The 13,855-nt window shown below is 38.4% G+C and overlaps 1 protein-coding gene across 5 annotated transcripts in view; it reads left to right on the top strand.

Annotated features, from left to right (window-relative positions):
* The window catches only part of PXK (PX domain containing serine/threonine kinase like), a 34,985-nt gene that overhangs the window by 12,223 nt on the left and 8,907 nt on the right, over nt 1-13,855 (top strand). For all 5 annotated transcript variants that reach the window (XM_051788938.1, XM_051788939.1, XM_051788942.1 and 2 more), the window contains 11 exons: nt 3,219-3,405; nt 5,321-5,398; nt 5,545-5,618; nt 6,451-6,525; nt 7,728-7,832; nt 7,972-8,073; nt 8,717-8,878; nt 10,186-10,303; nt 10,744-10,822; nt 12,970-13,018; nt 13,715-13,792. In XM_051788938.1, coding sequence (XP_051644898.1) covers nt 3,219-3,405; nt 5,321-5,398; nt 5,545-5,618; nt 6,451-6,525; nt 7,728-7,832; nt 7,972-8,073; nt 8,717-8,878; nt 10,186-10,303; nt 10,744-10,822; nt 12,970-13,018; nt 13,715-13,792 — 1,107 coding nt within the window. The remainder of the gene's footprint in view (nt 1-3,218; nt 3,406-5,320; nt 5,399-5,544; nt 5,619-6,450; nt 6,526-7,727; nt 7,833-7,971; nt 8,074-8,716; nt 8,879-10,185; nt 10,304-10,743; nt 10,823-12,969; nt 13,019-13,714; nt 13,793-13,855) is intronic.

Here is a 13,855-nt window from a genome sequence, read left to right as displayed (position 1 = left end):
GAAAAAGCTTTATGCCTTCTCATTTACATTTCAAATGGGGCACCTTTAGTAGAGAAAGCAATGGGCCTTTAAATCTTAAAATTCAGAAATGACAGGTACTAGTTAGGCCTAGTTGGAAGGTCTAGAAAGTGAAGGTAAATAGGTTATGTATGATAAAGAAAAAGCCTTTTTATCTGAGACAGAGGAGAACGATAAAAGGGGAGGGTTCAGGAAATTATCTGACAGCAACTTGCAGAGTGGGATAAGGGGGAATTTGAAACAAGAGGGAGACCAAGATCTAGGACGAAAACATCAGCTTCTTGGATGACTGGAAAACATCAAACAATGATCAGAACATACGTCTAACTTGGATGGGAGGATATGAGAACGTGGCTAAATTAGCAGGCCGTGATCTTTAGCACTTGACTCCTTCAATGAAAACTACTGCTTACACCTTGATTTTCAAACTCCTGAGTCTGCTTCCCACAGTCTGGAAAGGCAAAGTTGTGTCTCAGTTGGAGAAGCTTTTTCTGACTCAAACAGAGAACCACCCTAAAAGGTGTTATTCTTCATTATGTGCCCAGCAGAAGGACAGGAATAGAGTTTTAAGCGTTTATGAGAGATGCACAACTCTGCTTTTGACAAACACTACTGCTTCTCCAGCCTAGTTCCAAATGCCAGGGCAGACAGTAACTGGTGAAAATCATGGTAAAATTGCTTTTTTCTCCCACTGTTTTGGATTTTTTATAAATTGCTCTTTGTGATGCTGGAGCTGAAGTTTTCACAGTCATTAAGACAGTGCAGTGCTCCTCAGTTCTTTCCATCCAGAACTCTAAGCAACAATATTCTATCACAGTATTCAGGTCCCATGACTTGTTTTTAAACTCTTTAAACTCTCATCTTGTGTATATTGAAATAGAAGTAAACAAACAAACTCCACACAAAGCAACCCTTCAAAAAACAGTATAAAACAAGGACCAATAGGAAGATACCAAACTCCAATCTTCTTCCTTCAAAACTAAAATGCAGCTGGAAAAACTGCTGGAGCTTCTTTTGGATGTAAAGCCCCAAGTTCTTCAAGTTCTCATGGCATACTTGACCTCTTTGTAGATTTTGGTGTTTGTGTTTGAACACAGCTGCAGTTGAGTTGGAATGCAAATTTTCTGCTGTTAATCTGGTGCTACCTATATAATAATACTAAGGATCAAGAATTTCCAAACTGTCTAGGCTTGGGAATGCATACCTGTGACCCTGATTTGTATCAGAAAGTTTCAAGCCAGATTCCCTGAACTCTCAGCTGTACTGGATTGAAAAGCTCCTTCCAGTCTGTCCTGCATTTCTTCCTCTTTCCCTATTTGACAGAGATCATTGACTGCTATTCTGTTTTGTTAAGTGAAGTACTGGAAGCACTGGAATTCACAGCAAGATATCTGGCTTTTGTGAAGCATTTTATTGCAGCTTTTGAACAGACATTCCTGAGCAGGCTGTGGTTTGAAGATAAGAATGTTAATTCCCAGGTTCTTCCGTGATGAAGCCCATCCTGGCTCCAGTGGTGAGCTGGGGCCACAGAGAAATATTACTGGTGTTTGAAAGCATGTGAGGTCTTGGCAAGGTCAGGACCTCAGTGAGGTGTCCCTCTAGGACAGACAGCGATCTCGCTGTGCTGTGTGTTTTGTCAGATTGCTACAAAAACCTGGGCCTGAATGTTACTTTCTGCTGAAAAACAGCAGATGTCTAAGTTTTAAAACAAATAATAGTGGTTTGAAAATATCTGAACTAGAGTCAGTGTCGCTCTGATGGTAGCTAGCTGTCAGGTCAAGAAGGTAAAGGTGATTATCATTTGACATGCTTTTTAAGTGAGTAGTACCAGAAAAGGATTTAGTTTTTGTTTAGAAACTTGGTTTTGAATTGGAGTGGTCTGACAAAGGAGAATTCGATTTGCCTATGGTGTTAAAACTAATTTGGTGAATTACTGACTGTGAGTGGTATATGGTTGCTTTTGGGTTTATTCCTGGATGTTTTTTTCACTTGTGTGTAAAAGAGCATTAAAAATTCTCAGTGAATAGGATGAGTTTTATAAACATCTTCTGTAATCCAGACATAGTTGTAGTTCTTTTTCAGTCCATAATCTGCAGTCAGAAAACGGTGAAGTAGAAGTGCTAAACTTAGTAGGGAACAACTCCTGTGTTCAAATGTATGAGGTAAAAAGGAAAGGGAATGCTTCTTCTGTTCCAGTTTGTCAAACTAATCCTTTACCCTTTCCACTAGTTAAAATGAAAGTTGTTCAAACACCAAAAGTCCCTGTCTTCTCCCTGGTGAACTATTTGCTTTAGAAATGAGGTTATTGCATCTGGTGTAATTGATTCCTGCAACACACAGTTCTTAAAGATAACTCCTGTGGAGATTCAACTTACCCAAGGCAGGTGCTTTGATCTGCAAAGACAACAATGTGTTAACAACATGAAAAATGTATTCTGGCAATTCACATGATGTAATTGAATATAAACACAGAGGATGATCTCTTTGATCTGACTTACATAAGGCTTTGAATTTCTGTACGTTTTTTCATCATCCTATTTTGAAGGATTTCTCTGATTTTTTTTCTGAAGTTTTGGATCACTAGTGTCAGCATAAAACAACTACTCTATGTCCACTGGTAGATTGCAGCTATTTCTGGGTCGAAAAATGTATAGAATTTAAAAAAAATGTACAGTAGCAAATTCTGAAGAGAAAATGGAAAACATGCACCACATTTGAAATTACAGATTTAAAGTACTGACAGAAAGGGCTTTAAATTACCTACAAAGTCATAGAGGCAAAGAAAAGTTATTAATCTGCACTTCATGAAATGAGAAAGCATAAATCTCATCCAGAGAAAATGGTAAGGTGTGAATAGTTTTTGTACTGTGGCAGAGGTATGTCATGGGAAGGGTCTGGCTGAAAATTGTAGCCATTTAGTATCTGAAAATTTTGTGTAGTAATCTTAAATGTATGAGTCACTAGCAAAAATTTGTCTCCTTGTATTTTCAGTGTTGTTCCGTTTACTAATCTCTTCACAGTGGGATGTGAGCTATCATCTGACTCTGATAACAGTACTTAGGAAAAATATAAAAGCTTGTATATACACAAGTTATCGAGTAGTTAGCTTGCTGCTGTGAGTCTTTTACTTTCTGAGTTGCCAGTTTATATCCCTGAGGCATTTTGAGAGCAAGGCTAGTAATTTTTCCTCTCTTTTTAAGATCTCAACTCTAAGTCTACCTCTTCCTCCAAAAAAATTGATTGGAAATATGGAGCGTGAATTCATCGCTGAAAGACAGAAGGGACTCCAGGCCTATCTCGATGTAATTACCACCCATCACATACTGTCTAACTGTGAACTGGTAAAGAAATTCTTGGACCCAAACAGCTATTCTGTAAACTACACTGGTAAGTAGGAAGTACAAAACTGCATTACAGTTTGACTTTAGGATGTGTGTGTATCTTCCATGAATGCTGGCAAGGATCTGCACTAAAACATGTGGGGAACAACCTTCAAAATTGTGATATTGTGCATGTGATTATTTATGATAAGGCTTCTCCAGCTCTGTACGTGGATCAGGCTGAGATTGTCAAATCTAAATATTTGAATTATTTCACAGAGGGTCAAGATAAGCAGAACTTGGGGGAGGGAGAGTTGGTGATAAATGGAGAGGGTTGCTGTTGGGAAGTCATTTGTCTGTCAGAGTGTAAGGTGGAGTTAAGTTTGTCCACTCCATGTTCTGCTAAAACAGCCAGTCTTCTCAACACTGAATCTTTCAACAGGAACAGTTGTGGTCATCTTGTCCAGCTCCTACTGTTGCTTTGGGATGTGAGACTTCCAGAAATAATTGTTTGAGCTAGGTTTAGTACTTTTACAAGGCTTGAATAAGTTAGACACCTTCTTCCCACAAATACTGGACAGTCACTGTATCCCTTTACAATGGTAGCCCAGTGATCAGTTTCTTCTCTACTAAATTTTTCTTCTTTGAATTTGTATTACTTCAGCTATTGGAAACCATTAAATATTTGTCTTTCAGACTGAAAAAAACTTCCTCTTAGTGATCAAACCCACTCCACAGATTTAGTTCACGGGCAAACCAACTCTTTGCAAAATGCAAAGCTTGTTTTCATAAAAGCAGAGTCTCCTGAAGCAGGAACTCACTACTTCCTTTTAACTTGTCTTTTTTCTCTCCCTTTATGTAACATTCTGGTGTCTTCAGCTTCAAAGTGCAAAGAACATTTACCGGATGTTTATGATAAGCTGTGCAGGAGTTGTAAATTCTTAGTAACTCTTTATGGATGCAGTTTGTCTGGCTAATGCTGAGCAAGCAATTTAAATCCTCTTGGAGACACTGTGACTTCTGTGTTAGTTCTGAGAACTTTCATCAAGACTGTGTTTCCTGCCAGTTGCTGGGAACTTGGTAGCACAGACATCATTGCCTGTGGTCTTTAGAGACCATCAGTTTGTGATTTTTTTAAACACTGGAGCAGTGAGATGATATTTCTTGCACTTTTTTTTCTAGCGTATTTATATAGAGAGAAGATACAGTGTATATACAGTATAGAGGGAGAGATCAACACATCCTTACCTTCTTGCTGTTTTTCTATGCCAAGATAAGCCATGTTAGAGAAAATTCCTTGTTAGCATGATTCCCTTTCTCCCCCTGCTGTCACCACTTCTCGTTGAGATTTCCCCTTGGGTCACTTCATGAATAAACCAGTTGTGTTCCCAGCTGTGGGAGAATTCACTAACAAGACAGGTGTCCTCCCTCCAGCCCCCCAAATGTATGTAGGTTCATGATAGCTGGCCAAATACCTTCGTCTGCACAGAAAAGGGCAGAATAACACATGGTGAAACAGAACTGTTTAGTTTCCATAATTTACATGTAGTAATGGCAATATAGATGCACATTAAAGAGATAAAAGTGAGTACTTTTACAGGTATAGCAGAAACATTTCATGATCTAGTGTTGTGTACTCCTATTGTGGGAAATCTGAGCTGTGAGCATTGGATTTAGACTCGGAAATGTAGATCTAGTAGAGATAGAAAGCAGACTGTTAAGCTAAGTTTTCCAAGCAATGCTTTTCTCTGTTTTCTCTCTGGATTTGAGTTATCAAGTTAAAAATGCAAATGCCCTCTAACTGTGTTTTTATCTGATTTCCTTTTGAAGTGATTTTGCTGACTTTTAGTCTGAATTCCTGCAGGCTTCCTTCTGGCATTGAACCTTACCTAATATGTGGATAATTACATGATATAGTCTCTTTAAAACATTTTAATTTCTTTTCTACTTTCTTTCTCCCTTCTTCTCATTTTTCTTTCCAGAAATTGCCTTACAGCACGTTTCAATGTTCTTCCGATCAGAGCCAAAGTGGGAAGTGGTAGAACCATTAAAAGATATAGGTAAGAAGAGCATGTGTGCATGAAAGCTTGTCTGATTTTTTTCCCAAGTGTATGAGTTGTCCTAAGATTACAATCTTAAGTCTTTACTTACAGACCTTGTCCTGTTGTGTTTAATTAAAGCTGCTGATGACTTTTTTTTTTTATAGGTTGGCGAATACGTAAGAAATATTTCTTAATGAAGATAAAGAATCAACCAAAGGAACGGCTAGTGTTAAGCTGGGTATATATGTCTTCATCTCATACTCAAGTCTTTCTCAATTTCACTCAAGATTTTATTTTGACTACCATGTGAGAGTGTCAGAGAGCTGGCTGAAGAGCTCAGGCTTTGGGAGAGCCTTGAAAGCCCTTAGGTGGATGTGTGGTGTGGGAACTTCTTGTGTTTCCTTCCTCTGGTGGCAAATCCAGTTTGCAAGTTTCTGTGCATGGCCATTTGTTCCCAATCCTGCACCTCAGGATTCTTTAGTTGTAATGATGTGGCTGTTGTAAATTTGCTCACTGAAAATAATAAGATGATTCTTTCTAAAGTGGTGAGATTTCTTATTCAGATCTTTAGTTGTACTGACAAACTATTAGGCAAGAGAGAAATGAACTGGTCCTTTGACAACACTTGCTTTTGCTCCTGCGCTAAAATGTGCTGCTGCCTTAATTGTATGAGCAGTGCTGTTTGTGAGACTTCACTGGAGAGCAGAGATCACTAAAGCCTGCAATAGGAGGGGAGTTTTTCTTGGTGCAGAGGAAGAAGGTTCCTTATCAGTTCACAATGCACACAGTCCCTCAGTTTGGAATTGGCAGAGTTCATTCAGTGGTAGTAATGAATGTCAGATCTGGGGGAGGAAACAGGCAGTAATGTTTATGGTCACACATTTTGTTTGTGAAACCATGGCCTTGTTCAGCCTCTTCAGGTTTCATTCTGTATGTATAATTTCCTTGCTTGCTCTTCAAAATATACCTTCAAACATCTGTCTTCATTTGCCAGAGTAGAATATAGATCACATTTTCTTTATAGAATACAAAATCTTTTATGATGCCATTCTTTTCCTATTTATTTCCAGGCTGATCTTGGCCCTGATAAGTACTTGTCTGACAAAGACTTACAGTATGCTGTGAAACTTCTTTCTTCCTGTTCTGTGAGTAATACTTGAAGACTTTTAAATTGTGCAGAGAAGTGCATGTCAAGGATTCATCTTGCAAAACCACATGTAGCCTAGTAGACAGTTTGTAATTTTAGAGTTGCTTTCATTTAAAGGTTTGCAAACCTTTTAATTACATTTCCCATATAATGTGAAGCAACATGTTCTCAGCACAAATAACAATCCTGCAGGATTACTACAGGAGATTCAGTGTTGTGGTTAATTTAATTTTTTTTCTTCTTGTGCGGTACTGTGAGGTCATGAGCTTTTATTTCAGCTCCTCAACACTTTCAGGCTGTTAGGATAGTGCTACCTAGGTGTAATTGCTAGCCCATGAGCTGGGGATATTCTCAGGCAGCAGTGGATGAGGCAGTGGAAAGACTGTTATGTTTTTTCAGTTCTTTGAACTTAAAAAGAGTATCTAAGTAGAGGTACAATGGAAGCTGTACAATTTAAGCTCCTGTGCAATGCCATACTATAAATCCAGTAGGCATCTCTGCCTGAAAAACTGGCATTTGACTCCAAAAGGAGTTGAGGATGTTAAGTGTGGGAGAGACTGGCTGAAAAGGATACTATTTAAAATGGTAAATCTCTGTGCAGTTCTGGAGCTCAGCAGTTGCCCATAACAGGAGAGGCTGAAACCCAGGCTGCTCAACACTCCAGCCAGACTGAAACTTGTATTAAAATAAGACATGAACAAGGGGTCTTCTCCTGACTAGCAATTTCAGTTGGTGTTTGTGTTGTGTCTGTAATTTATTTCCAACTCTGCTCTCTCATTTGGTTTTGCAAAGTTGTTATAATAATTTCTGAAGACATAAAACTGTTATGACAGCTATTAATGCTGAATTTCCTTATGTGCCATAGTTGTATAAAACTGGGAATGAATTTACTAGCTTATCATGACTTAAACATGCAGTAAAGCTGCTCATGAATAAGTGCAGTATTTTTCATTTGTCTAAACTGCCAGTCTGTTTTGTTAAAAAAAAGATAGTGGATTTTCTTTTTTTAATTTATGTGCAAATTGAATAATGTCTTAGTGAAGTTTTATTTGCATGGGTTATTCAATGTCATTGGCAGAATCCAATTTATTGCTTTAAATATACAATTCAGGCAGATCCTTTCTTACTTGTGAATTGAACACAAATGAATTACAGAACCAGTCATCTAAAATTTGCCTACGGTTTTTCTTCTTTTGATAGCATCCCTATATTTACAAAATCACTTTTGCCACTGCCAATGAATCTTCAGCACTGGTTATTAGACCATTCAGTGAAAAAGGGACACTAAAGGACCTTATTTATAAGGTAATGTCTACCGCCCACATGGATATGGAATGACCATAATATGTCTTTTATAAAAGTGTTTGCCATCTATTGCTGAGCAAACTAAGACAAATACTGACTTTTCTCAGCATGATATTTGATATGTGTATTTTTTTTAAAGGCAAAGCCAAAAGACCCATTCCTGAAGAAGTATTGCAATCCTAAAAAAATTCAAGGTCTTGAGCTTCAGCAAATAAAAACATATGGAAGGCAAATATTAGAGGTACTTTTCTCTTTCCTTTATTTACCTGCCTTTATGATTTTTTTTTTTGAGGCCAACTGGTTTAGCTAGAAAAGTAGACAAACTTTTGAGCACAGAAGCTTTATTTCAGCAGCAGACTTCAAAGGTAAATGTGAATTGAGATTAGCTGCTGAGAGTTGAATTTAGATATGTGTGTGTGAGACCATTTATGACCAAAAAAAAAAAAGCAATTGGTGCATGTGGAGTTTAAGTGGGAGAGAGGTGATATTGTAGTTTTTTCCTTGTGTAAAAAGGAAAAGAAGTAATTAATAGACAACAGAACATGTGCCATAAATACATGGTCATTCATGTGTTTTTAAAATTTTTTTAATTCAAACTATTATATTCAGTAGTATTGTGAATTTTGGTTTCCAGATCTCTTTTGGGAGGTTGCTGCTTTGAGGATCAGCATCAAATGTTTGTTTTGTGAAAAGTGTTACCAGTGAAATGGGAACAAATAGTCAGGCAAAGATGATGTAGAAGATCAAGTTGAGCAAGCATTCCAAATGGGGGCCTCATTTATTATGTATCTGCTGCAGTATTGGAGCATTTAAACTGATGATCTTATGATCTTGAGATCATCAGAGCATCTTGTGACAGTGCTTCTGCATTGGATTTTTTTCAGGTATTAAAATTCTTGCATGAGAAGGGATTTCCTTACGGCCATCTTCACTCTGCCAATGTGATGTTGGATGGGGATACCTGCAAGTTACTGGATCTAGAAAATTCCTTGTTGGGACTTCCATCATTTTATCGATCGTACTTTTCACAGTTTCGGAAAATTAATGTAAGATTCAGACAATTACTTCAACTGAGTCTTATGCATCTCTTTATCCTGAACCTCTGTGGAGAACTGACTAGAATGAAAAAAACCTCTCTCAAGCCCCTGTTTTTAATTTGATCTTTTCTCCATCAAATTCCTTTTCTGCTTCCTCCAAATCACTGTTTGGCTGCACAGCAGTTTTGTTGCAGCACACTGGAGTGAGGCTGAGGCCAAAGGTAAGCAGGTAAAAGGGGAATGTAGGTGAGTATTTTTGTGATAACAATGCTGGCACAAATAGAGGTAAAGTACAGTTGTTTTAAGATCTCTTTCCACCCTAGTCTTATATTTCATAGGAATGTGCTTATTGTCTACCACACTTTTTCACTTGTATGTCTGTCCAGTGATCACAGCTTATTACTTGTGCTTAGGTGGGAATATTAATCAGCCTTGTCTTTGGTGAATACTGTGAAAATTGGTGAGATGTCTAGCTATTCAAAGCTGGTTTTTATTTGTTTGAAGGGTGTCTGTTAACTGCAGGCTTGCAAAGCAAAATATTATCTTCCTGCAAAAGTATGAAAACAAATTTGCCCTGTTGCAGCAATCCAGCAGCATCTTGCCCTGCCTTTAGGCTCTCATTGTAATAAATTCCATACAGCATCACGAGATAGCTGCTTGCTGACCTTGCTAAACAAGTTCTGCTGTGTTGTCAAAGAAACGATCAAAAGTTCATGGTTAGCCCAAATCTGTTAGTGCCATCAAAGCTCTGAGCATCTTCCAGTCAGAGGAGCCCTTTCTGTTTAAATGCAATTCAGAAATCTTGGAAATATGCTGTGTGGGAGCTTAGAATGTATGTACAGCTTGCACAAACCTAAGGAAGAGCAAGGGAGGCTCTCTGAGGTTTGTTTGATATGCATTTTTTCTGTCTTTTTATCTGCCTCCCTGTAAAGTGGCAGCAGGTCCTATTATGAACCTCATTCTTTGCTGTTTGACTTAGCTCAGAAAATGGGCTTGGTTGGGATTTCTGTCAATGTGTGGCTTTCTAAACTGCTGTAGGAAAAGACCTTACAACTTCACACATTTTTACAGAACTTGACTATGCTGCTATCACATTTTTATCATCACATACAGGAAGACAGTGGTGTCTGCTTTAGCTTGAGGCATGAAGATTTCATTTGAGCAAGAGTTATGCAGGGAAGTGGTTGTGGTTAAGAACTGTCTTAGTGGTTCCTCTTTTCTATCTTCATGTGCAAAATCACTACTTTTCTGCAATGGGTTAACCAGTTGTAGAAAACTAATGAGTTGTGGCTGTATTTTTTTTTGTTCCTCCACAGACTTTAGAAGGTGTTGATGTACATTGCTTTGGACACTTACTGTATGAAATGACATACGGAAGACCCCCAGACACGATTCCAGTAGAGAGCTTCCCCCCTGCACCCTCAGTGTTTGTTGGTTAGTATACAAGGGAGAATATCTCAGTCACAGCTTCCTAGGTGCACTCTTAACTTTTACCCAAGCTGAAGTGCTGTGAAATACCAGCCTGAGATCTTTGCAGCTTATGACCAGAAAGAATGAATAATTCGGTCAAAGTGAAAATGTGTTCTTCATGAAATGTATGTAGTGTATAAGTAAAACCTTTTTTTTTTTTTTTAGCTGAGTGATAAAGCAGTGTTTAGTAAGTAATGAGATGCCTGGATTCCTTGCCTTATGTCTAACATTCTTGAAAAGTTTGTGTGTGTAATAGTAATGCTATAATAAAAAACACATGCCACAGAGCTTCATCACTGCTTGGTTGATGCAATACTTAGGGTAACATCACACAGACGTTCATTCTAAATCATTTACTGTCCTGCCGTGCAAAAATGTGTTCATTCTTATTCTTTCTTTGGTAGTGTCAGTGTTGGAATCCATTCTGACCTGTGAAGCTATGAAGAATGGCATGCCAACTGTCTCACGGCTCTTACAGATGCCGTAAGTCCTGTTCTACTTGTTTTATACTCATAGCAAGGTTTTTAATTATTTCAGGAGGAAGAGCCTTTTTGCTCTTGTTTCTTTTTAGAAAGGTTTGCTCCTTGTTCCGAGGGAAGTGTCCCAAATGAAGCTTTAAAATTGATAGGCTTTGTAGAACCCATCCCTTGTGAACATGATGAATGTACTTTTAACATTTTTTGTCTCTTGGTGTGTTGGAGCTGTTATGAATGCACTTTAGTTAGCATGATTTAAATTAATCCAGCTATTAAAGTAATGCAAGTATGCCTAAGATCATGTACAGATTGATTTAAAAGATTTAGAATAAGTCTTTTTGCATGTCTCCTTCAGATCTACTTCGGTAGATTTTGCTATCAGTTTACTTATGACTGGTGAAATAGATCTCTTGCTTTGCTCAGCAGTGACATTTAGACTTGCTCTGAGTATGAAATGCTACCTGGAAGTTCTGTTTGTTTTCTTGCACGGTTGGCTTTGGGATTCTCTGAAGCATAGACAGACTAAATTTCCTTAACAGGCTGTCCTCCCAGGATGCAGTGAAGGGGTGAGGGCAGGGAGGGGCAGGGGGGAAAGGCCAGGATGCAGGAAGGGAGCACTGTCAGCATGTGAGTGAGTGGAGATCACAACTGCCTGTAGTTGAGACACAGCATTTCCAGGGAAATTGCTGTCCCTGTGCTGTGATATGTCACCAGTGTGCTGAGCCACAGAACCACAGTTCTGGTGGGAAGTTCTTTTATTTTTCCTTATGTGAGGTGCCAGAGTCAGGACCTAATAAATGACAGATTTTCCATACCTAAATCTGGGTCTGATCTCACAACACACAGATTGCAGTGCATTTAGAATATGCTCTCAGGTTCAAATTTCCTGGTTGGGAGTCACTGCATCCTTCAATTCCTTCTCCTCCTCCCTTCCTCTGCTTTTGAAGGAGGTGGAAGGTGGAGAGGAGACTGTAAACAGGGGAAAAATACTGTAAGAAAACTCTGTGAATACAGGAATATACAAGTCTTAAAAGAAATTGAACAAACAATCCCAGCTGCCCAGCTGCATCTGATATTTAAGATATTATACATCTCCTTCATACCAATACTCCTCACAAAAGTGTTCTATTTAGATGTGCAATGGCATGAATGTAATTTAAAGTAATTAATGTAATTTAAATATCTATTTATTATAGCCATACAAATTATGACTTCTCTTATTTTCATAAGAACATGTAATCAAAGGATCAGAAAGCCCTGTAAACAAGGATGAATTGTCATGGCTTTTTGAAAGTATTTTCAAGTCTGCTTTATTTCTGAATTTTTCATGGAATACTCTCCTTAATTAACTTGATTCTAGAGTTGAATTTGTTTTTCCTAGTGTAAGTCTATGATAATTTTCCATAGTGAACAGCAACAAAAGATCTCAGAAATATTTATCTTGGAGCAGGGTTTGAGATCTCTCTGGGACAGTTTTCTAGTATGTTCTCCAGGACAAAGTATTTTGAAATAGACTAACCAGTTTATTTTCAGACTACCATTGCCCTCTAGTGTCTTTGTTTTGGATGGAAAAGGATTAAGCATTGCTCCTGGCACCATAGAGGGGAGAACAGAAATATTAGATTATTTGCTTTAGTTGCCTTTTTGCGGAATGCAGGCAAGAATGCAGATATTGTCAAATGTTAAGTTCACTCATTGACCTTTCACATGTTTCTTGTTAATACTAAAACAATAGTGCTAAGAGAATTTTCCTAACAAGAACAATGATTTTGCTTAGGTGAAATTTAAAATAAAACCCCTGGAGATCTTTTATAATTAAAGAATCCATATGCTTTTAAGGAAAAGCTGTTCTTCTCTGCCTTAGATAATTGTACCTGTTGTAGCAACCTTCAAAATATCTCAGATAAACTTGCTTTCTCTGCCATCAGTAGTGACTACATTCTGAGTGTTGGATGCTGCTAATATTACAGCGGTGCTTGGAAAATAAAAAGCAGTACATAAAAACGTGTGGAAAAAACTAAACCGTGGCCTAGGGATAAGGACAGAAAAGGAAAGGAAGAAAGAGGGGTTTAAATGAACAGTACCAGTAGTATTTTTGCTGTGGTTTTCCCTATCTCTTGGAAATAATATTCCTCTGTTTTTATCCACTCACAGATTATTCAGTGACGTCCTGCTAACAAACTCTGAGAAACCACAGTTTAAGGTAAAGTTGAACACTGATTTGCTGATGTTTATGGAAGTGCCAGGCTGTGAGTATCTACACATTAATTGACAGAGAAGGTAGAGGAGAACTGGCTTTATTTGCCTTTATTATTCTTTCCAGCAGTATTTGGATTCCTGTGCTGAATTGTATCCTTAGAAAGGGACCATGATGTGACCCATGAGTGTTCAAGTGCAGTTGCTGTCCTGGAGCCCATTTGTGTAGCTAATGATGATGCTCTATCTGAGCAGAGGCTGCCAAGTAATGTGGGTCCCTTGCAGTGAGAGGAAGCACCTTGTGAAGCTGATTTTGCTGCGTGAGACCATCAGCACATTGCTGCCCACCCCAGTGCTGGGGCATTTTGGGAGCCACATCTGGTCCCACTGGGGAGCTGCCCCAGGGCACTTCTCCTGGAACACGTGCCATGTGTCTTGTCAGCCTCATGGCAGTTTGGGGATGTGACTGGAGTATCAAAATAGTCACCTGTCCCAGCCTTTAGAGTTTCTTTGTCCCTGCTGTTATTTCTGAGTGGAAAAACATGCATCTAGAGTCTTATTTTCTATTCACTAAAGGAATGGTGCCAGAACTTGGGGCTTTAGATGAGCAGTGTGATGAGATGAGTGGTGAGGTGTGAGCAGTCAAGTTTTGTTTTCCTTTATCACATTTTGTGCTATGTTTTTGTTCCCCATTCTGTATTAGATTCCTACCAAGCTAAAAGAGGCGTTGAAAATCTCCAAGGAATGCATAGAAAAGCGATTAACAGAAGAACAGAAATTGGTAATGTCTGCATTTCTTTATTTCCTACAGATATTTCATTTCCTCTTATCATTTTTATGTACA

Source organism: Manacus candei, unplaced genomic scaffold (genome assembly GCF_025592945.1).
Source record: "Manacus candei isolate 608988 ecotype Guabito, Panama unplaced genomic scaffold, ASM2559294v1 h1tg000025l, whole genome shotgun sequence".
Classification (NCBI taxonomy): domain Eukaryota; kingdom Metazoa; phylum Chordata; class Aves; order Passeriformes; family Pipridae; genus Manacus; species Manacus candei.
Note: the sequence above shows the minus strand (reverse complement) of the source record. Positions and strands in the feature narration are given on the sequence as shown.